This window comes from Geotrypetes seraphini, chromosome 17 (genome assembly GCF_902459505.1).
Source record: "Geotrypetes seraphini chromosome 17, aGeoSer1.1, whole genome shotgun sequence".
Taxonomy (NCBI): domain Eukaryota; kingdom Metazoa; phylum Chordata; class Amphibia; order Gymnophiona; family Dermophiidae; genus Geotrypetes; species Geotrypetes seraphini.
Genome location: NC_047100.1, coordinates 29,755,202 through 29,777,929, shown reverse-complemented (window position 1 = coordinate 29,777,929; position 22,728 = coordinate 29,755,202). Strand labels below are relative to the sequence as shown.

General features: G+C 44.7%; 1 protein-coding gene across 1 annotated transcript; it reads left to right on the top strand.

Annotated features, from left to right (window-relative positions):
- Positions 1 to 13,271: 13,271 nt before the first annotated feature.
- On the top strand, positions 13,272 to 13,856 carry FANCD2OS (FANCD2 opposite strand). Its single transcript, XM_033925911.1, has one exon. The coding sequence runs from the start codon at positions 13,323 to 13,325 to the stop codon at positions 13,854 to 13,856; it is 534 nt and encodes a 177-aa protein (XP_033781802.1). The 5' UTR covers positions 13,272 to 13,322.
- Positions 13,857 to 22,728: the final 8,872 nt, after the last annotated feature.

Genomic DNA, 22,728 nt, shown 5'->3' with positions numbered 1-22,728 from the left:
ATCCTACCTCCTCAAAGTAGAGCAAAGAAAACCAAAGGGAGAGACCTGTGGTGCTCAGTCTTTTTATTCACTCTTTGTTTTTCTTTAGTCCCTGTAGTATTCCATACGCTAGGTGTTCAATCCCAACCCGCAATCCATGAGTTGTAGAAATCCAATACTTTTTTGAGCACATGCTCCTCCTCCTTAGAGTTAGAGCTATATCCAGTTGAGTCCCAAACCCAAACAACATACCTGAACAAATCCATAACAAGGGGGTTCCGGGGGAAGATCCCCAGCAACATAAACAGTTTCTGAACTGCTCTCTGCAAAACATGAACCAAGTAAAGGCAAACTAAACTAAACTAAACCTTAGGTTTGTATACCGCACCATTTCCACAAGCGTAGAGCTCGGCACCCCAGAAAAACATTGAAGAACAATGTAGAATTAACCTGCTGTGTGCAGTGAGCCTCCAGTTAAGCATACTCACAGAAGTGGAAAACTCCCCACAGGATCTGTCAACTGGCAGGAAAGTCTTCAAGCCTGCAAGGAGAATAATTGAGGCATAAAGAAGCAAGCTATTCCAAACAACTAAGCATATACAGAGAGGGCAGAACATATGGAATCCTACAGGGACTAACGGAAAGAAGATTATTGAAGGTAAAAACCTAATCTTCCATTCTTTTAAGTCCTTTCCGGATACCAAAGCAATGGTACTAGCCAGGGAAGGACAGAAGATCCTGTCCTTAACACTGAGGTCCCCAAAACAGCATCTGAGCTCAGTAAAACCAGGAAAGGTATGAAGAAAGGACCCAGTAACCATCCTGAAAATTTCATCTGGATGAATCGTGCGAGATGCCCACTTGTAGTTGAATGGGTCTTAAGAGAAACCAGCAGCTAGCTGCTTGCTGCAGGTGACATAAGATGTGGAAACATAGAAATTGACGGCAGAAAAGGGTCATAGCCCATCGAGTCTGCCCATACCAATGACCCACTCCCTGATTCTTACTCCCCTATAGATCCCACATGTATATCCCATTTTCTCTTAAAATCTGACACACTGTTGGCCTCAAATGTCCAGTCGAACCCATTGAGCGATCGAAGTCTTGAATGCTAGCTGACCACAGCGAGGCGCAGCAGTCAGGACAAAGAGGTGATCAGACAGCCGGAAATCATTATTATCCCAGGACAAGCAGGCAGCATATTCTCACGTATGGGTGACGTCACTGACGGAGCCCCGGTACGGACCACTTTAAAAGTGCATCGCCACTTTAAGATCTTAGAAAGTTTGCAATAGCCTGAACTGTGCATGCACGAGTGCCTTCCTGCCCGACGCAGGGCGCGTGGTCCCTCGTTTGTTTGTTTTTTGTTTCTGTGGAGCTAAGAAGTCATGTTTTCAATGGCTGTTGAAAAAATTTTCATTTCGCTCCCTTCCCGCTCTTGCGGCTTCTGACTTCAGTCAGGTTTCTATTCTTTTATTTTTCTTCTTTCATTTTATTTATTTACGTTTTATTTATTTATTTTTTTAAACCCAAGATATTTTATATTCTTTGTTTTTTCTTTTCCTGTTGTGGGCTTTGGTTCAGCAGGCCTTTATGGATCGCCCTAGCTTTTGTTTCTCCTATGGCTGTCTTACTGTTCCTGGCCCTTCTGCTGATAATTCTCTCAGGCAGTTGCTGTGCTCGGGCACTTGCAGTCACCGCCATCCACCGCTGCTTCTAGCAGTGTCAGGCCCTCGACCTTGCCGATTTTTGCTTCCTCTGCTTTTTCCTTCAACAGCGCATTTCCACTCCACTTCAACAGCAGCTCCTGTTCCGCGCCGTCAAGAATCCAGTGCCCACTACTTTTCCGACGCCGGGCCATATTAATCAAGCCCGCACTGACATCAATGCCAAGAATGGATCTACTTATGCTGTCTGTGGTGTCGCACCTCCAGTGGGTAAGTTGGCTGCCTAACTTTTCCCTGCTCTCTCTGGGCTTCGGGTCATAGTAGCAGTGAGTCTAATCCTGCTGACCTCTAACAGCCCTACCTCTTGCTCCACTTTGGTATCGATGAGTGCCTTGATACCGGCATTCTCATCTCCAGAGTGTCGAGCAGCGCCAAAGGTACCAGCTGAAAAAGGTCAATGGTACCGGTGCTTTTCTCTAATGCAGCGCATAACGCAATTGCTGCAAGAGGACTAACAGGAGGATTTTCAGCTGCTCATGCCGACTCCCATGTCGACATCGACTCTCAGTGCCGGTTCAGTCTGAGCCATCACCTCCGGTGGTACCTACCCGGGAATTTTCAGTAGCGGCACTGACATCGATGGTCTCCCGACACCGATCTTCTCCTCCATATCGATACCATCTACCAAAGCTCTTCTCAAGTCAAAGCATTTGGAGCTTTTGGTACCATCTGTTCAGCACCACCCTCTATTGCTAGAGATTCAGATCTCTCAGGGGTTTATGAACAGGAACTTTTGCTTTTCAATGTCGAAGGTTCCTCAGGGAGTAATTCTGCTCGCCTTTCTTCTCAGGAAGCTCCTTTACCACATTTCTCCTGGAGATGTTAGGGCTTTATCCATTCCTTTAGAGGGGGATTCTAAAGCATCTAAACAACTCTTAGATACTTTAGTTTTAATCAGCCACCCAGGGAGTTCTTCCAACTTTGCAACTCTTACAATACCGGTGGCTTTCTGCTTTTTGGACTACCTATACAGGATGGATTCCTTTTCAGATTTGATGCACCTCCATTCCCTTATACATCTCTTCTCAGGAGTGTATGTCTGTGCCTTTGTACTTCCTAGCGGAGAGGACAAGACTACATCAGTTTGGCTCATGTCGCTATCAGAATGCTATCTTGGCCAACCGGTCTGGTATTTCCCTTTTCCTTTTACCTGAACCATTTGGTGCAACAACGTTCCAAAATATCTTCTGGAACATAAACTCCTAGTTTTTTCAGCATTTTATTTCAACCTTGCTTCACCTTTGCAAGTGCATGGTTGGATCAGCACAGGCCACCTTTGCCTTGGTTTCTCATGCGGCAGCATTGTCAGTTGCTATGAGGCACCTTGCCTGGCTTTGAGGGGTCTCAGCTGACCATTGCACTCCACGACAGCCTCCTATATGCACCTTGTTTAGGAGACAAGTTATTGCCCTTTCATGGAAAAGGCTACTCAGATGTTCTCTGCTGCGAGCCCAGATAGGACACTGGGCATGTCCACCATGAAGCTTCCTCCTTCTCGGCCCTTTACACCTTTGATTCTGTTCCAGTCTCAGTCCAGGAGACAGTCAAAACAGCAACCCATAGACTGTTCCGTACACATTCATGCAGCCTTTTTTGACGTGTTTCTTCAGAATAATCAATCTCCCCTTTTTTCCAGTTAATGCCTCAACCCATTGAAGGCTATTTTCAGTTCTTCATAGATCGTTGAGAGTTCATCACCTCAGATCTCTGGATTTTCACTGTTATGTGGCAGGATTACATACTCAGTTTTCACATCCTGCCTTCAGATCATCTCCCAAGCTAATCTGTTTTGGACTTTTCACAGTCCTCCCTTCTTCAGGAGGTTCAAACTCTTCTACTGCTTAATCCCATCGAGGAAGTTCCCTTCGATCAGCGGGGTCAGGCATTTTCCTCCTGTTCATTCTAGGTACCCAAGTAGGCTGATGGTTTGAGACCCATCCTGACTTTCAGACCTCTCAACCTATCGTCAAGGAGAAATTCAGGATGCTTTTCCTCATCCTGCGTTCTCCTCTCCTCTATTGGAAGACTGGCTCTGCTATCCAGATTCTACGGAAGCCTACATGCATATTCCAATCCATCCGGCTTCCAAGGAGTACCTTTCAACTCAATTGGTGTCTTTACCAGTACAAGGTGCTTCCTTTCGGCCTGGCATTTTTTCCCAGAGTCTTCACGAAGTGCCTAAGTTTAGTGGCCACATCTCTCCAATCTCAGGCTTTCAAGTCTTTCCTTACCCGGACGATTGGTTGATGTTGGCTGGTTCATTTCTGGACGTGGTGTAAGTAACGTCTCAGACCATTTTCTTTTCTTCAGTAACTAAGATTCTAAGTCAACTTCCCCAAATCATATCTCGTTCTTACTCAACGTCTGCAGTTCATTGGGACAATCCTAGACTCCACTCTCATGAGAGCGTTTCTTCCTCCAGATCGCCTTCAGGCTCTCATCTGTCTGTGTCAGCAATTGCTTCCTCTTCAATCTATCTCTGCCAGACACCTGATGGTTCTTCTAGGCCACATGAACTCAACTGTCCATGTAACACCATCTCAGTGGCCTCAAGCGATGGCTCGTCTCTCACAAGATTTATATGTGACATCTTCTCTTCTGCAGTCGCTTTCATGCTGGATGACCTCTTCCAATCTATTCAGAGGTCTCCTTTTTTCACTTGCCCCCATCATCACAAGGTCTTCATGACAGATGCATCTCCTTGTGTCTGGGGGGCTCACATGGATGATCTTCAGACACATCGAACATCTTCCCAACTGTTCATCTCTTTTGATCCTAATAAGTTGGGGTGTCCTGTTTCTAAAAGAACGATTTCCCACTGGCTGGGCTGCCTGCATCTAATTCTGTTATGCTCAGACTGGACTGGCACTGGAGAGTCGTATCACAGCCCACAAATTAGAGCTATGGCAGCTTCTGTGGTTTTCCTCAGATCTACTCCTATTGAGGAACTCTGTGCAACTTCCACCTGGTCCTCAGTTCATACCTTCACTTCTCAGTATTGTCTGGAGTCTTTTTCCAGACGGGATGGGTACTTCGGCCAATCTATATTGTTAAAATTTATTTTCTTACGGCCAACTCTCCCACCATCCCATTTCTGTTAGAAATATTTTTTTGTTTGTTTGTTTGAAATAAAAGGAGAATAATAAGAAACACAGCGACCGAACTTAAAAGAAATAAGAATCAGCCGCGGTGAAGAGAAAGCAGATTGCTGCAGAGCTGAAGAAAAACAACTTCTCGGCTCCGTGGAAAACCTTGAACTGAGGATCCTCACAGGAGACATGCCCCCTAGTTTGGGCGGGAAAGCACGTGCGCATGCGCGGTGCAGCACTCGGAAGCTCTTATAAAGATCTTCAAGCAAGTCTGCTTTCGAGGCTGTCCGCTGCGGGGCTCCGTCGGTGATGTCACCCATGTGTGAGAATATGCTGCCTGCTTGTCCTGGGATAACAGGTGTTATCCAGGGACAGCAGGCAGATATTCTCACAACCCACCCGCCTCCCCAGGTTGGCTTCTTAGCTGGCTTATCTTAACTGAGGGACTGCGCGCCCTGCATCGGGCGGGAAGGCACTCGCACATGCGCGGTTCAGGCTGTCGTGAACTTTCTAAGATCTTAAAGAGGTCCGTACCGGGGCTCCGTCGGTGACGTTACCCATACGTGAGAATATCTGCCTGCTGTCCCTGGATAACACCTGTTACGGTAAGTAACTGTGCTGTCCTCTCCAAAGAGTGGCATCCAACTTGCACAAGATCTGATCCTGTCACTCTGAAGCTGAGGAAGGAAGCGCAGACAAACAGACCTCCTGGTTGATATGGAAGGTGGAAAGCACCTTCAGTAGAAAAGGAAGGTACAGTACCGAGAACAGCTCCTGCATCTGGAATTTGACCATTAGCGCATGGCTAATCCCGGCTATGCACATGTGTTCTAATTTTTTAGCACACCTTAGTAAAAGAAGCCCTAAGTGTCATATTTCAAGTGGGGGGTTTTAACATTTGCTTAAATTCCTGTCGCAAATACATATTTGTTCCACTCCATAGGCCCTGCACAAGAAAACACACTTTTCCTTGTATTTTCATAGTGAAGACTTTTTGTCTTAATGGAAGTTCTTAATTGTCTCATTGGAACATATGGTGCCAGACAATCACTTAAATACCTACCTAGGCGTCATATGATTAAATCTCAAGTAACCCATCAGTAATAATTTGTATTTTACTCAAAATTCCATGGTCAACCAGTACATTGCAATATAATGTCTTGTGACATGCAAGTTGCTAGGATCCCCCCAAAACAATATTGCAGTAATCTAACCCTAAGAGTACCACTGTTTGAACAACTTCCTTAAAATCATACTCTGATAAGTACTATATGCAGGATCAAATATGCTTTATTATGTAATGTACTAGTGATGGCTTTTACGTCATCACATCTGATCACATCTAAGTTCTGGTGCCTGTGTTTTTTTGTCCAGTATGGTAATGGGTTTTTGTTGACATGAAAATGGCCTGATGGCAATGAGAATTAATGATGTATTGTATCAGGTGACATATTGTGTCAGATGATATGGTGATTATTAGATACATGCGCAATTTTGATCTAAATTGTAATAAAAAGGCACAAGGCTTGCAGAGAATCTGGGAGACAGATCTGAGAATTCAGTTGCCTTTAAACTGACCAGATCCTGCCTTCAGAAAGCCTTTTTTTTTACTATAATCCTTATTTGCTTGTGTGATGTTTTTCTTCCCTTAGCTCTTCAGGTGGGAAATAAGGATGCTGGGTTGTTTGTGTTGCTGTGGGGATCACAGAGCTGACAGAAGCAGTGCTCTGAACAGGCTGTTCCTGGCCTGCCTGTCACTGATGACGAGGCAGAGGGAAGCCCTGGCGAGGCAGGCCGTGAACAGCTTCTGCAGCCCAAAAGGGAGGGGGGGGAAATCAGTCAGGAGGTGCTGCACAGGGGAATAGGGGGTAGGGATGAAAAGCTGCTGCACAGGGAGATAGGAGGGAGGGAGAGAAAGCTGCTGCACATGGAGGGAGAATTGTTGGAGATGGGGTGGAGGTGTGGAAGGGATGCAACAGATATAGAAAGGGGTGAGGAGAAATGCATATGGTGGTGGGGAGGGAGACATGCATGAAGAGGGAGAAATGTTGGACATAGAGTGGAGGGCAGGGAGGAGAGAAAACAATTTTGCACATGATAATGGAGGGGAGGGAGAGATGCACAGAGGAGAATAGAGAGACATGGTACAATGGGAAGAAACAGAAATGTCAGATATGGCAGTGGAAGGGAAGGTGCAAAGATGGATGGGGCAGCACGGAGAAAGAAGAAAACATCAAATGGGCAGAAGACCCTGATGAGCAAGTTAACAGAAGAAAACCAGAGCTTGGGACCAACATGATTTGAATAAAATGACAAGACAACAAAAGGTAGAAAAAATTTATTTTATTTTCTATTTTGTGATTACAATATGTCAGATTTGAAATGTGTGTCCTGCCAGAGCTGGTGTTAGACAGTGAGCGTGAGCTAGGACCTAAATGTGTATTTTGTTTGCACCACAGTGCCGGTGTGGGGTTCGAGAAGGCAAAGCGTGAGGGGGTGAAGTGGGTCAAGAGGCTACAAAATAAACCTCATAGGAACCAGTCAATCTAGTTCCTTTCAGATTTTTAAGCATTTGATTTCTTAATTATTTTTCCATTTAACTTATAAGAGGGATAAAAAGACCTCATACAAGGAAGCAGACCCAATGTATCTTGAATGGTACTGCCTTAATATAATCACAGGTCAAACCCCCTCCCCATTTTCATCCGTGTGAGTGAGCAAAATCAAACAAAAATCACACATTACTGCAACCTACTCCTAACGTATCCCTCAGTGTCGCCTCTCCCCCATGCAATCTGTGCATAACTCTGCTACACAACTCATCTACCAACCTCGCTACACTCATGTCACCCCTCTCCTTAAGTCACTTCACTGGCTCCCTATCTGCCATCGCATCCAGTTCAAGATCTTATTGCTGCCCCTCAATCTCTCTCCTCATACACCTCCCAGAGAACTCCATTCCTCAGATAAGTCACTCTTAGCGTTATCCTTCTCCACTGCCAATTCCAGACTTTGTTCCTTTCATGTAGCTGTCCCCTATGCCTGGAATAAATTACCCGAGTTTGTCTATGAAGCCCCTTCCCTTGTTTAAAAGCAGACTGAAAACTCACCTTTTTGATATAGCTTTCAATCCTTAACCCTGCTCTTCTGCCCTCCAACCCAGCCCTCTGAGTGACCTTTCCCCTTGACTATATCCATGACATCCTGTTTGTCTGTTTAGATTGTAAGCTCTTTTGAGCAGGGACTGTTTTCTTACTCTTTGTGACTCTGCAGTGCTGCGTGCGTCTGGTAGCACTATAGAAATAATTAATAGTAGTAATTATCTTTGCAACATAATTAATGATGGCAGATAAAAGTCCTAAACGGTCCATCCAGTCTGCCCATAAGTTATACCCATTTAAAAAATACATGATTAGATTAACTTCTTTGATATTTCTGGGCCGTAGACTGTAAAGTCTGGTATTGGCCTAGGTTCCAAATGTTGAGTTGCCGTCCAAGCTCACTCCAGCCTATCCAACCATCCTGTTGTTTGTAGGATATCTATCATAATCTGTGCAGTAACATCCTCATGTTTCCTTATTAGTGGAGTTCCCATTGATGCCCACCCCAGCCTATCCTACATCGAATCACCATATATAGAACACAGGCCATGCCCAATACCGGCCTTAGTTCTTTAATTTACATCCTTCGTTTTCTAATTAGAGATCCTCTATTTTTATCCCACGCTTTTTTTAATTCCATCACTGTTTTCCTCTCCACCACTTACCTCGGCAGGGCATTCCAGGCATTCACCACCCTCTCCGTGAAGAATTTCCTAAGTCTTCCTCCCTATAACCTCAAATTATGCCCTCTAGTTTTATCATTTTTTCTTCACTGGAAAAGATTTGGTTCTATGTTTGTATATCTTTGTTCCAACTTATAGGATAAATTGAAAAATAATTAGAAAAATCAAACACTTAAAAATCTGAAAGGAACTAGATTGATTGATTCTTATGTTGGTTGGGTTCCATTGATGTGTTGTTATCTGTTATTATTTTGCGTGGACCGTGTGGCTCCATTTTTGGGGGGGTTTTGACAGTTACAAAATAAACCTGCCAGGACGTTTGAACAAAAAAACAAAAACACTTGATTGGGTGGGAAAAGTTAATTGAATCAAAAAAAATCATAATAGGTCTAATCATAGGCACCGGAATGGGGGGCCACAGGGGCCGTGGCCTCCCCAAAAAATTGCCACTTGCTTTTATCCTTGGTGGTCCAGAGGTGCAGCAGGCAGAAGCGAGCTTTCTGCGCTCCTGCCCGTTGCTAACCCGGTCGGTCGCAGCTGGTTTCTTCTGCCACTGAGCAGCAATGAGTTGAGCGAGCTTTCCTTGCTCCTGCTTGGTGCTCAGCGGCTTCTTGGGCTCCCGCGAATTCTCACGATTCATGAAAATTCACAGGAGCTAATCAAAGAAGTCGCTGAGCACCAAGCAGGAGCAAGGAAAGCTCGCTCCAGCTCATTGCTGCTCAGTGGCAGAAGAAACCAGCTGCGATCAACTGGGTTAGCAGCGGGGCAGGAGCGAGGAAAGCTCGCTCCTGCCCGCTGCACCTCTGGACCACCAGGCCAGAAGAGGTAGGAGGATGGAGCTGGGTGCAGAGTTTGACAGGGGGAGGAGGGAGAAAGGCTAGGTACAGAGTCTGGCAGGAGGGGGAGGGGTGGCTGGGTGCAGAGTCTGACGAGGAGGGAAAGGAGGATGGGTGCAGGGGGTAGGGAGATGGGGAGGCAGAGAGGACAGATGATCAGGGGGTTGGGAAGGACAAATGCACAGGGGTAGGGGGTTAGGAAAGGAAGAAAAGAGAGATGCTGTACAGCTGGAGTAGTGGGAAAGGAGAGAAATGCTGCTGTGGTGGAGTGAAAAGGAACGGAGAATTGTTGGACATATGTGTGTAGCGTGAGAGGGAAAGAGAGATGATGTATATGGGGAAAAGAAGAAAGAGGGAGAATTGTTGGACATGATAGTGGTGGAGAGGAAGGAGGGAGGGAGAAATATTACACTGGGAGGGAGGAGAGATGTCAGACTACTGGAATGGGAAGGAGAGAGAGATGCCAGATAACAGAATGGAAGGGAAAGAGGGGAGAGAGAGATGCCAGACCGCAGAAAGGAGAGGATGTTAGACCTCGGAAAGAGGGAGGGGAGATATGCCAGACCATGGAAGAGGAGAGATATTCCAGGCTATGGGAAGGAGAGGCGAAAGATGCCAGACCATATGAGGGGAGAAGGGGGAAGACAGAGATATCTAACCATGGGAGAAGAATGAGAGATGGTGGTTAGGGATGGAGGAGATGGTGCACAGCAATGGGTGCGACGGGGAAGAGAGAATAAAAAATCCTTCTTACGGATAGATGGGAAGGGAAGGCATGGAAAAGTAGATTTTGAGAAGAAAGTTGAATGTTAAAAGTTAATGCTAAAGATGGATTTATGGCAGTAAGTGAAGGAGAGAAAACCAGGGAATGGATAAGGTGGCCCTGGATACACAGTTAAGAGCACAGACAGAAGGAAGTGCAGCCAGAGACTGGGAAAGATGGTTTGAAAACCAAAATCACCAGGCAACAAAGATAAGGGAAATGATTTTATTTTCAATTTCATGATTGAATTGTGTCAGTTTTGAGAAATGACATCTTCTGTCTATATTTTGCACTGTTCAGAAAGAAATGCATGTTTCTATTTCTCTAGGGTTGGAATGCATGCAGAGTCTTGAATTTTAGGGTTTGGTTTGTATATATTAGTCCTTTTAGTTTGTGGTCCTGTATTTGCTTAGGGGTTATCTGTGTTCTGCATGTGTGACCAAGGCCAGGTGTGCTTTGCGTAGTTTAATTTGGGGGTTAACCGTTATGTATTGTTAATAAGATTATATTGTGTGTATATATGAAAAATAAATGGAAAAAATGGTATTATAGATACTGTGTTTCTCTGAAAATAAGACAGTGTCTTCTATGAATTGGGGTATGTAGGTGATCATCTCTCCCTTCCTCTCCTTCACCCCAATTCTTCTTCTTTCCTCCTCTCCCTCCCACCCACTGTCCTCCAGCAGCAGAACTCTTTAAATCTTGGCCAGTAAGACTTAAAGTGGCACCGCTGCCCCCACCAAGATAGCGCCCCTTTACTGTGCCACTGGCAACAGTCTCTTCCGCTCATGCCAAAATGGCTACTGGAACCAACGCCAGGCATTTGGGCCTAGGCTCCGCCCCTCTCGTCCTCCAGCTGCCATCTCGCGCCTGGCTCCATGGTAACCGCGGGGATGCAGCTGCAGCGCGCGCCTGGTGTGGGGTTGCTAGGAGGCAGCGAAGAGAAAAATGCGCCGAGCCCAGCCCAGCCCAGGAGAGCAGCGGAGGGAGGCGCCCTTTGCAGCGGTGAGTAGGGGGGAGGACGTCACGAGCGAGGGCGGGGCTGAGCGACAGGTTTACACCCGTTTAGGAAGACTTTTCACACGTTGCTCATTGGCCAGCTGCTTGCAAGTGCTAACAGCTCTTTTCCACATTTGCAAGTATTTTTGAGAATGACACTCCTAGAATGCATGAGAGCAGTGTATTGCAAACTGCTGCGGTCAGTGGCGTGGTAAAGGGGGTGCGGACCCCCCCAGATGCTGGCACCACCCTGCCACGCCACCCTCGCACTATCCCTCCCGTACCTCCGTATTCTCTTCACTAGCGCGAGCAACTTCTCACTGTTGCCCTCTAAATCACTTCTGGGTCACAAGTCGGAGGGAAAACCAATGCTGGCGCAAAGAGCATGCTTGCAGATGCCGCTCGTGCTGGCAAAGATTAAGAGGTATGGGGGGAGGAAGCGCGCAAGTGTGGCGTGGGTGAAGGGGAGGAGTGGGGGCGCTTTCAGGAGCCTCCTACCCTTACTACACCACTGGTGTCCTGGCAGATTCCAGGTGTGTTGCGTGTTGCGAGATGCTGATTCCAGCTGACTTCTTACAGGACATGGACTTCGCACCCCTCCTCCCCAACAAAAGGTACAGGAAGGTCTGCCTTTTTTGGTGGGAGGGGAGGGGGAGGTCTTTACTGGCAGGAGGGAGTGGGCATCCCTTCTGCCATCTTTTTGGGGTTCAGGGTGGGGGACGGTGGCTCAGGGGGCTTTTTTTTTTTTTTAAATAGGACACTGTGACTGCTGTTAGGGCTTCACGCATGTGTCAATCGCCCACTGAGCATGCAAACTTGATAGTCCATCAATTGCTGTTGAAGAATCGGCCAACAGCGATCGAGTTGCTATCTTTAGTGCATCTAGCCCAAAATGTCCAAACAGCAAAGTTGGAAGAAAATTATTTTACTTTGGACGGGGCCAGGGGTCCAGTATACTTGTATGCCTGGGGCCCATTGAAGGATTAATCCAGCCCTGTACTCTCCCCATTCATAAGCACTTAGGGGCTGATATTCAGATTACTTCCCATGGTTGGTGGTGAACCCGGAAATTCTGACCACTGGCATTGAATGTCTGTTTTAAGTTCAGCTGTAGTAGACATAGCCGACCAAGCCAATATTTGTCAGCTGACCAGCTAAGTCAGAGCGGCCAAAGATACACCTGCTATTTAGAAGGGTCTGTCTGGCTGCTAGCTACTCAATCATTATCATTGGCGTTGACCAGCTAAAAAGCCCTTAGCTTTCTAAGCACTAATATGCAGTGTGAGATGGCAACTGAATAGTAAAGGTTAGCGGCTAGTTCAGACCACTTTCTGGCTAAGTTGAGCAGCCAAATTGGGTCACTTAATTATCCAGCCATCGGCACCACTGGCATTGAATATCCAGGTCAAAATTTGCTACCGTGGATGATAATCGCTGGTCACCGGCCAATCCCGTATATGGTTATTCAGTTGAGGACGGGCTAGGGAGGGCTTCAGTGGCTGGAGTGAGCTTTGACGGAGACTCCAGTAGATAGAACCTAAGCACACTACAGGGCAGAGCTCTGGGTTTCTGGCCCAGAAATATCTTAGAAGAAGGACTGTTTCTATTAAATTATTAATTTATAGAGCGTGTATGGTTGGGCATCCGACATCATTTACTATGTTATAATCTGGCAATCTGGTCTGATTTTGGCTGCTATAAATTTAGCTGCCAAGAATAGACTGGATATTCGATGCCAGTTACCAGAAATGTTCCAACATTGAATATCTGGACTCAGCACCAACCCCGAGAGTCATTCCGGCTAGCTCATGTAGTCCGAATATCGGCCCCATAGGCTTTTAAGCCAATTAAAAAGATAGAATCACAATTTTTTAATCACAGGAGTAAATTGGAGATTTTTATCAGCACATGAGTCAGTCTAGTTTTAGTAAATGATTTTTTAGATTTATAAAAAATACTAAAACGTAAAGTTGTATGTGTACTTCTTCCCATTCTCTGGCTGTAAACTTACCTAACTTCTTGTCTGTTTTGTTTGGCACCTTAGGTCTTTCTTGAAGGTGGTGGACTTTATATATTACTTTTTTGCATGCAGGAAATGCTGACATAAGATCTAACAGCTTTCCCTACTGTGTGCTAGATGTGAGTATGGCAGGATACCAACTTTGGTCACCATGGACACCACTAGATGAGAGCTTCCAGTGGTTGCGACGTACAACACCCAGACCTTCTACGAAGCACCCCTTCAGGGCAGCACAGTGCTTCCAGGCCAACACATCCGATCTGGAAGTGCAGCTGCGTTTTCAGGAACTTGCAGGCGTCATTGACAGCACAGCCCTAGAAGCCGAACTAAACTCCAGGCTGCCTGGCTCATCCTCTGAGCAGAGAACTATCAAGAACAAAAAGGACATCATTAAACCAGAGCCAGTCCGATTAAGTGGGGTGGACTCTGTGTTTGGGAGAATTATCACTGCTCAAGCCCCCAAATGGACTGGGACATTCAGGGTCTCGGAAAAATCAGCATTTTCTAAAATCATCAGCCGTGAGCACAAGTGGCCCATGGGACTGAAAGAGCCACAGATTCAAATGACAATAGCAATGTGCAAACAGCTGTTGCGCTCCATTCTTTTACTTTATGCCACGTACAAGAAATGCACTTTTGCGTTAGAGCATTCCAAATAAAAGTTTTAGGTTTGCCTTCTAATCCTTTTCAATCTTATGACATGAAAACGCAGATTCAACACACTAGAGCAGAGAACTGCCCAGAATTCCAGTAAGAACATGATCTCAAAACTGACAACAATTAGAGTTGCATTTTGCTTCAAATTTTAAATCATAATTGCATGATTTAACAATTTTAAGTCATGAATAATCGCACATGTAAAGGTATGTATTTAATTAAATTGAATCCTTGTGATTCTGGGCAAGTCACTCCATTGCCCCAGATACAAAATAAGTACCTGTATATAATATGTAAACTGCTTTGATTATAACCACAGAAAGGTAGTCGATCAAATCTCATCCTCTGTCCCTTCCATAAAAGACTGATCATCTCCCTCCCTCCCACCCCCAGATCCAACATCTTTCTATTTCTCTTCCATCCCTGTTCCCCAGGTTCATTATTTCTTTTTCTCCTAGGGTCCAGTGTCTCTATCAATATCCCTCCCACCATCCAACCCCTCTCCCTCCCTGCTCTCCACCTCCATGAGCAGCAACAAGCTCTTCTTGTGGCTGCTGGAGCTCACTACCTCCGGTTCTAATTAGGGGTCTACAACTCGCTCTCCTCTCCCTACTCACAGTGTGGTGTCTACCTTAAAAGTGTTCTTCTGTTGGTCCCCGGCAGTGGTAGTATTGTGACCTATTCCAAAGCTTTCCCTCTAGTCCATCCTACCTCCTCCGACATCACTTCCTATTTCTGCATGGGCAGGACTGGTCAGAGGGAAAGCTTCAGGTTGCAGGCAGGAAATGTAGACCAGGGTGAGAGGCTGGTGATGTTGAATTGTGGGTGGATGCTGGAGCGCACCAAAGATGGGATATTTGGAAATATTGCAATGTGATTAGTCTTCTTACTTCCATTTTTCATTTTTCATAATTTATTTTGAAAATCATGATTAATAATTATTGCATTAATTGCAGAGTTAACTGTGATTAACTTGCAGCCTTTTGCATGCGCCTTTGCGTGGCATCTTTGCTAGCATTAAGAAGGTAATTTCTAACAGCAGTTGATTACTAATAATTCGGTAGGCAAATCTAATTTTATGATTTTATGTTTTTACTTAAATTGCAGTAGCAATTTAAAAAAATTTAAATAGCCATTTATTACTATTTTAGTAATAATAAATATTACTGTTAGCTCTGTGAGCTTTTTAATTATGGATATCTTTCGCTGGTTATTTTGTCTTCTGCTTATTTTGCAGTGTAAACCTGGTTGGCCGATATCTATTCCATCTTTACTTATAGTGTTAGGTAATCATTCTGATGCTAACTTTAATATTCCAATTATAGTCTATAATAGGAAACCTCACCATAAGAAAATTACATCTTGTAGGAGCCTAAAACTGCTCAAACCACAGGCTTTTGATCATACAGTATCAAACTCACTAGTTGAATCACTCACTCCGGTGCTGCCTTTTTATCGCAATGCTCGGTCTGTTGTAATAAGACTCAGATTATATGTGGTTTACTTCTTGACAATGACATGGCTAACTTCTAAAGATTCATTAACTCAAAAGGAGTTATGTCCACCTGGCTTTACTGATCAGTTTTCATGTAGAACAGGCAAACAAGGTGGTGGTTTCATACATAAATCATTTATTGTTATACATCTTTGAGAGAAAAATAATTATCCATATTTTGAAAACATGATTCTCTCTGTGAAACTCGAATATCTGGCTTGCCAGATTGGCCGCTGACCAGCTTTGTCATGCAACATAGCCGGTTACTGCAAATATCCAGCGGCTACTGGCTAAGGCTAGCAACTAGACAGACCCACTTACAAAGCTATAATGCCGTTGTACAGATCCATGGTGAGACCTCATGTGGAATATTGTGTACAATTCTGGAGACCACATTATCAAAAAGATGTGCGGAGAATTGAGTCGGTTCAGCGAATGGCCACCAGGATGGTCTCAGGACTTAAGGACCTCCCGTATGAGGAGCGGCTGGACAAGTTGCAGCTGTACTCAATCAAGGAACATAGAGGAAGAGGTGACATGATTGATACGTTCAAATATGTCAAGGGCCGAATTGAGGTAGAAGATGATATCTTCTTCCTTAAAGGACCTACGGCGACAAGAGGACACCCATTGAAACTCAGGGGTGGGAGATTTCATAGTGACACCAATAAGTATTTCTTCACTGAAAGGGTGGTCGACAATTGGAATAGCCTTCCAATTCAGGTAATTCAGGCCAGCAGCATGCTGGATTTTAAGAGAAAATGGGATAGGCATGTGGGATCGCTTCAAGGATGAAATTAGGGGGTGGGTTAGTAGAGTGGGCAGATTTGTTGGGCCGTGGCCCATTTCTGCCATCATCTTCTATGTTTCTATGTTTCTTCACTTTGCCTTAGCCAGCCAGTCGCTAAATATCAGCTTGGTCTGCTAAGTCCAAGAACCTGGATATTTAATGCCAGTGGTTGGGATATCTGAGATTGCTGTAAACAATGAGAGGTATCCAGGCTGCTTCCTGCAGGCTTTTTTTTTTTTTTTTTTAAATCTCTGTAGACAATACAAATGGCAGATGTTATTTCTTCTGGGTATTTTTAAGTTGAGGGTGAACTAACATAATAACCATACTTCTAAATGCAAATAAATAGACAATTTTAAAAATCAACATATAGGCCTTTGTTAAGGCAGTGCTTCTCACCACAGGTGTGAAGCTAAAATTGTTTGGAGCCAACCACCAATATTCAGTGCCACTTAACTGGGTTGTGCCCACTAAATATGGAAAATGGGCAAATGAGGGGTGCTACATAGAGTGGAGTTGGGGAGGGGGGGAAGCTCACAACAGAGTTACCAGATTTACTCCTTATAAAAAGAGAAACAGAATTTGGGCAAATCCTGCAAATTGGTCTCTTCCTTTAATCTGAAACACCAGCCTAAAAACCAAAGCAAAACAACTCACATTGCAGGCTTTTTCTGTAAGTTGTTTTCCTGCTTGGATTCTAATGAGCAACCTTCTCAAACAGCCCCAGTTGCTCTCTGCTTTTAGTTCATGCTTTAAGTCTAACCAAAATGCACCTCACCCACTGGAGAATATTTTCAGCTTCCAACAAACATCAAAATAAAAGATTCTTCTTATCAAACGTTCATGCATCAAACTCACCTTTGGTTGCTGCTGTGGGACTTCTGTGCTGGCTTTCACTTTTAAGGTTATGGGGACCTATGTCCTGAGTACTTTCAACCCAGGTGAGCAGGCTTCTTTCTTGGGGTTAGAGTTAGGGTTTAGGTTTTAGGGATAGGGTTAAGATTAGACTTAGGGTTAAGCTCAGGGATTAGAGTGAGGGGTAGGGTTAGCAGGTTAGTATTAGGGTTTAGGGGTTAAGGATTCCCTGTTGAATTCCGAAGCTTCCCTCAGAGTGTTTCAGAGTTGTAGTGCTGAAAGTTCTCTTCAACAATGCCACAGTGATGCAGGAATATGCCTGAACAGTTCTGAAAGTGCCTTCGTTGATTTCACTCATGTAGCAGGACCTGAATGGAATCTTGGAATGCTCTGCATAGTCTTGAAACTCAGTGATTGGGTATGCAATCCTGAAGCTTCCTAATGGTGTTTGATACATTAGACCAGTGGTTGGCAAACTGCAGCTCTTTAGCCACTTGAGTGCGGCTCGCGGCTCGTCTAGAGCAGGGGTGTCCAACCTGTTTCCCTTCCCTTCTCACTGCCCTGCCCCAAGCCACAGCTATTGGGAAACATGCTGCCACTGCTGCCTGGGAATAGGCTGCCACTGCCGCCATCGGGGAACAGGCCGCTGTCGAGTTCTGAGCTCTCCCTGCTTCCCTTCCCCGCGGGGCTGACCAACTCTCGCCACCCGAAATCAATTCTGACATCGGAGAGGATGTTCTGGGTCAGCCAATCACTGCCTGGCTGGCCCGGAACTTCCTCTCTGACATTAGAATTGACGTCAGGTGGCAAGAGTTGGTCAGCCCTGTGGGGAAGGGAAGCAGGGAGAGCTCAGAACTCAGTGGTGGCCTGTTCCCCGATGGCGGCAGTGGCAGCATGTTCCCCAATGGCAGTGGCTTGGGGGAGGGCAGGGAGAAAGAAAGAAAGGGGGGACAGGGAGACAGAAAGGGGGCATGGAGAGAGAAAGACAAAGAAAGAAAGAAAGGGGGCAGAGAGAGAAAGACAAACATACAGAAAGAAAGGGGACATGGAGAGAGAAAGAAAGAAGGAAGGGGGCAGGGTGAAATAAAAAGTTGGGGGAGGGAATGAGGTCTGGAGGAGAGGAAGCATACAGGTTAAAAGAAGGAAAGAAATATTGGATGCACAGTCAGAAGAATAAAGTGCAACCAGAGACTGATGAAATTACCAAAGGTAGGAAAATGATTTTATTTTCAATTTAGTGATCAAAATGTGTCCATTTTGAGAACTTATATCTGCTGTCTATATTTTGCACTTGTACTAAACTGCAATAGCGGTTTTTAGCGCAGGGAGCCTATGAGCATCGAGAGCAGCGCAGGATATTCAGCGCAGCTCCCTGCGCTAAAAACCGTTATCACAGTTTAGTAAAAAGGGAGGGGGGTATATTGGTCTATTTTTGTATAGTTGTTACTGAAGTGACATTGCATAAAGTCATCTGCCTTGACCTCTTTGAATAAAACTCTGGAATATAAATGATAATTAACATTTTCTCTGCGTACAGTGTGCTTTGTGTTTTTAAAAAATTTTATTGTTGGTAGATTATTTTGACTTGGCCATGAAGGTAAGTGAGAGGGAGAAAGGGGAGCTTGTGAAAGAAATCTAGTAATCCTTGCAGGCTTGACTGTGCAGGGAATTATTTTTGTAAAATCATGCTTTGTTATGTGACTGGCATTATTTAGACTTTAATTTCTATGAATGACTAGAATGAAAATGATATAAAATTGCTTGCTTGTTTTTATGTGCGTGTGCTGAAGGGAAGTGGAGAGAGAGTGGGCTGAGGACGCTGAAGGGAAATGGGGAAGAGAGAGTGGGAAGAAGACGCTGATTTATAAATTGACAATTGTACAGAATATTGTTTCTTCTTATACTTTAATATAATAAGTTCAGTATAAAACTATTAGTGACTTGTGTGGGTGGTTTGCGGGGATGGGGACCGAGCTCACGGAGCGGGGACAGAGACAAATTTTTTCCTCGTGTCATTCTCTACGCTCTACCATGAATCGATTTTGACTACATGCGGGCGAATGGGTGTCATTCGGGGTGACGTAGCCATTGTAGCGCAAGCGAGCGCGGGGTATGGCTCTCAAAATAAATCTTAATCGTTGTACTGCTGATTTTGGCTCTTTTGACTAATGAGTTTGCCTACCACTGCATTAGACGATCCGTCTTCTGTTAAGATCAGAAATAGAAGTTCTATTAAAGCTAATTTCTTGTTTACTGATGAATTGAGAAAGCAAAAACAAAACTGTAGACAACTGGAAAGACTTAAGTACAGGGAATTGCAATAAAAAAAAAAAAATTCCAATTGATCCATAAATTTACAGCACCTCCCCTTCCATGAGAGATTCTGTGCGCAAATCTCAAGATCTGGCTAGAGATGCATGGGGAATAGAAGGATGAGAGAGAAAAATGTTTGATATGGTAGTGGAGAGGGAACAAAGGGACAGATTGAAGGGGATGCAAGGGGGAGGAATGTTGGACATAGTGATGGAGGGAGATAGTTGGACATAGTGATGGAGGGAGAGATGTGGCATCGTGCTGGAGAGGGGAATGATATAAGTAGTCTTAATAGTAGTGAATGATTAACCAAGTCAAAAGCTGATGATAAATCTAAGAAAACAAGTACCGGTAATGCTATCTGACCTAAGTCAAGATAACTATGAAGTTCGCTAAGCAATGGCCATGGGGCTGGTGTCAGTGGTGAAAAATGCTGCACATGATCTGGGGAATGAGAGAGAGAGAAATATTGGATGGGGCAGTAGAGGGAGGGGAAAGATGTGCTCTGGATCTCTCTCTTTCCCCACTCCTTTTGCAGCAAGGGAATGAGAGAAGGACAGCAAGAAAGAGAGGGAGACATGTTGCCAATGGGGGTGGAGGAAAGAGGAAGAAAAGTTGGATTCATGGAGGGACAGAGAGAGATGTTGGTTTGAGAATGGAATGAGGTCTGGAGGAGAGGAAGCATTCAGAAGGCAGAAAGAAATAAATATTGGATGCACAGTCAGAAGGAAGTGCAACCAGAGACTTATGAAATCACCAGACAACAAAGGTAGGAAAAATTATTTTATTTTCTGTCTAAATCATTTTTATTAATTTCAAAAGGTACAGAATAGATCAAGACAAAAGCATATGCCCAGAAACACCTCCCTCTCTCTCAAGGAAGAGCAGGTACAAATTGGGTAAGATCAGCAAATGTATGGTATGGTACTTAGTTAAGTAAGCGACTTCTAGCTGTGGCCGTCAAAGTATTACAAAATGGTAACCAACAGGAACAAAACAAAGAGCCTGTGGGAGAGTTCAAGTTGATGACTGCATGGCATTTAAGCCCAGCAAGTTGTGCGATGGTAGGAGACTGGGCCATAAGCCATAACTGTAAGATAGCAGTCCTGCCATGATTTTATTTTCAATTTAGTGATCAAAATGTGTTCATTTTGAGAATTTATATCTGCTGTCTATATTTTGCACTATGGCGCCCTTTTACTAAACTGCAATAGCGTAGGGAGCCTATGAGCCTTGGGAATAGAGCGGGGCATTCAGTGCAGCTCCCTATGCTAAAAACTGCTATCGCGGTTTAGTAAAAGGGGAGAGGGGTATATTTGTCTATTTTTGTATAGTTGTTACTGAGGTGACATTGCATAAAGTCATCTGCCTTGACTTCTATGGGAAAAAACAAAAATGAATATAAATGATAATTAACATTTTCTATGCGTACAGTGTGCTTTATGTTTTTTTAAATCTTGTGGTTACCATTATGTATTAATAAAATTATATTTGTGTGTTTATGAAAAATGGATGATAGAAATTGCATTACAATTAGTATTATTATTATTATGGGGATGCAGTCAGGGGTGGAGTTTGGGAGGGGGTACTCGGCTTGAAGAAGTTGAGAAATTGGCTTAAGCTATTGAGAAGGAATAGGATTGAAAGTACAAGTATGAACATGAGTCAAAAGCTTCTTAAGTGAAACTATTGACGGAATGTTAAAAGATGACTATGTTGATCCCAAAATCTGAACTGATGAAATAGGAGAACAAGCTGATCTATCAGGAGGAGATAAAAAAGAGGATTGGAAAGGAAATACAATTTGTGATAGGAAAGAGACAGTAAAGGTCAAAATAGAATGAGGGGAATATGCTCTTCCTTCTTCTTAAAGTCTGGAGATTACTTGTCATATACGTCCTTAAAAAGGAAGGTCTTTAGGTTAACTGTAAATTTGTCCATAGGTATTTCTTCTCGGAGATGTGAGGGTAAGGACTTCCACAATGTAGGTGCAATAACAGAGAAAACCATCGTTCTGGTGATATTATAAAATAGGTGTCGTAGGAAAGAAATAATTAGAAGGTTTTGGTTCCTGGATTGAAGTGTTCTAGTTGGACAGTGTGGAATGAGAAGGCTGTCTATAAATCCAGGAGTGTGTGTTAGTTTGGCCTTGAAGATGAGCAGTAGGATTTTATATGTAATTCTATGTGTAATTGGGAGCCAATGAGATTTTATTAGGGGGGGGGGGTAACGTGGTCGAATTGATTTTCCATTATGGGTTAATTTAACTGCCGTGTTTTGAATAATTTGCAATCTTCTAGTATCACAGTTTATTAATGGCTCAGTATAATGTATAGCTAGTGAATTACTCGAGCCATTCACATAGTGCCCCAGCTTATGCCCAAACTCTCCCAAATAATTCATTAAGAAGGAAGTTGAAGTATCATATAGAGTAGTGGTCCCAAACTCGCTGCCCGCCAGGCACTATTTTGTGGCCCGCAGCCTGTACTAGTGCTGCCCGCTCTTTGCAGTGTCCTCCGGCTCCCCCCCTAGCCTCCCTCTCTTACCTTCAGATAATTACCGCAGCCTGCAGAGAGGATTGTCGGTGCTGTAGCGATCATTGCAGGCTGCCGTTGTCCTCAGCAGCACGTTTACTCTGCTGCGATTCTACCCCTGACATCAGAGGAGGGGGCGGGATCGCGGCAGAGGGAACGTGCTGCGGAGGATGATGGCAGCCTGCAAGGAATGCTACAGCACTGGCGATCCTCTCTGCAGGCTACGGTTATCTGAAAATAAGACCGGGAGGCCAGGGGGGAAGCTGGAGGATGCTGCAAAGAAGGGGGGAACATGCAGGCCTTTGGGGGGGAGGGGAAGATATTTTGTGCGGCCCTGCTCGAGGGCGATGCAGTGTTTTTCTCTGCCACCCCTGGGTGTTTACTGTATTGCTTGCTCCCTCCTCCATCTTGCTGCAGTGTTCACTCAAAGCTACGGGCAGCAGCTCCTACGTGCCTCCTATGGCTGACCCGGAAGCGTTTCCTCTGACATTGTGATGTATTTCGCTGATTGTCCAGCTTTTTTGAGTGTAAACCGCCTAGAACCTTTGGTTATGGTGGTATAAAATAATAAAGTTGTTATTATTAATCACCCGGGGCACAGAAGGGAGGGAGGGAGAAGGGTGTGTTGAGACTTCAGAGGGAGGTGCTGCCCGTGGCTTTCAGCAAAAAAATGACTGTAGCAGTGAGGAGGGAACCAGCCTGAAGGTAAACATCCATGGCACAGAAGGGAGGGAGAAGGGCATGTTGGGACTTGAGAGGGAGGGAGCACAAACTTAGGAAACATGATGGAAGGAAGGAGAGAGGGGCATGAACTTAGGACACAGAATGATGGGAAAGAGGGAGGGGAGCATGAGCCATAAGATGGAAGAATAGAGGGAGTGAGGGAG

Coding starts and splice junctions, on each gene's coding strand:
- FANCD2OS (XM_033925911.1), top strand. CDS start 13,323: ATGGCAGGATACCAACTTTGGTCACCATGGACACCACTAGATGAGAGC.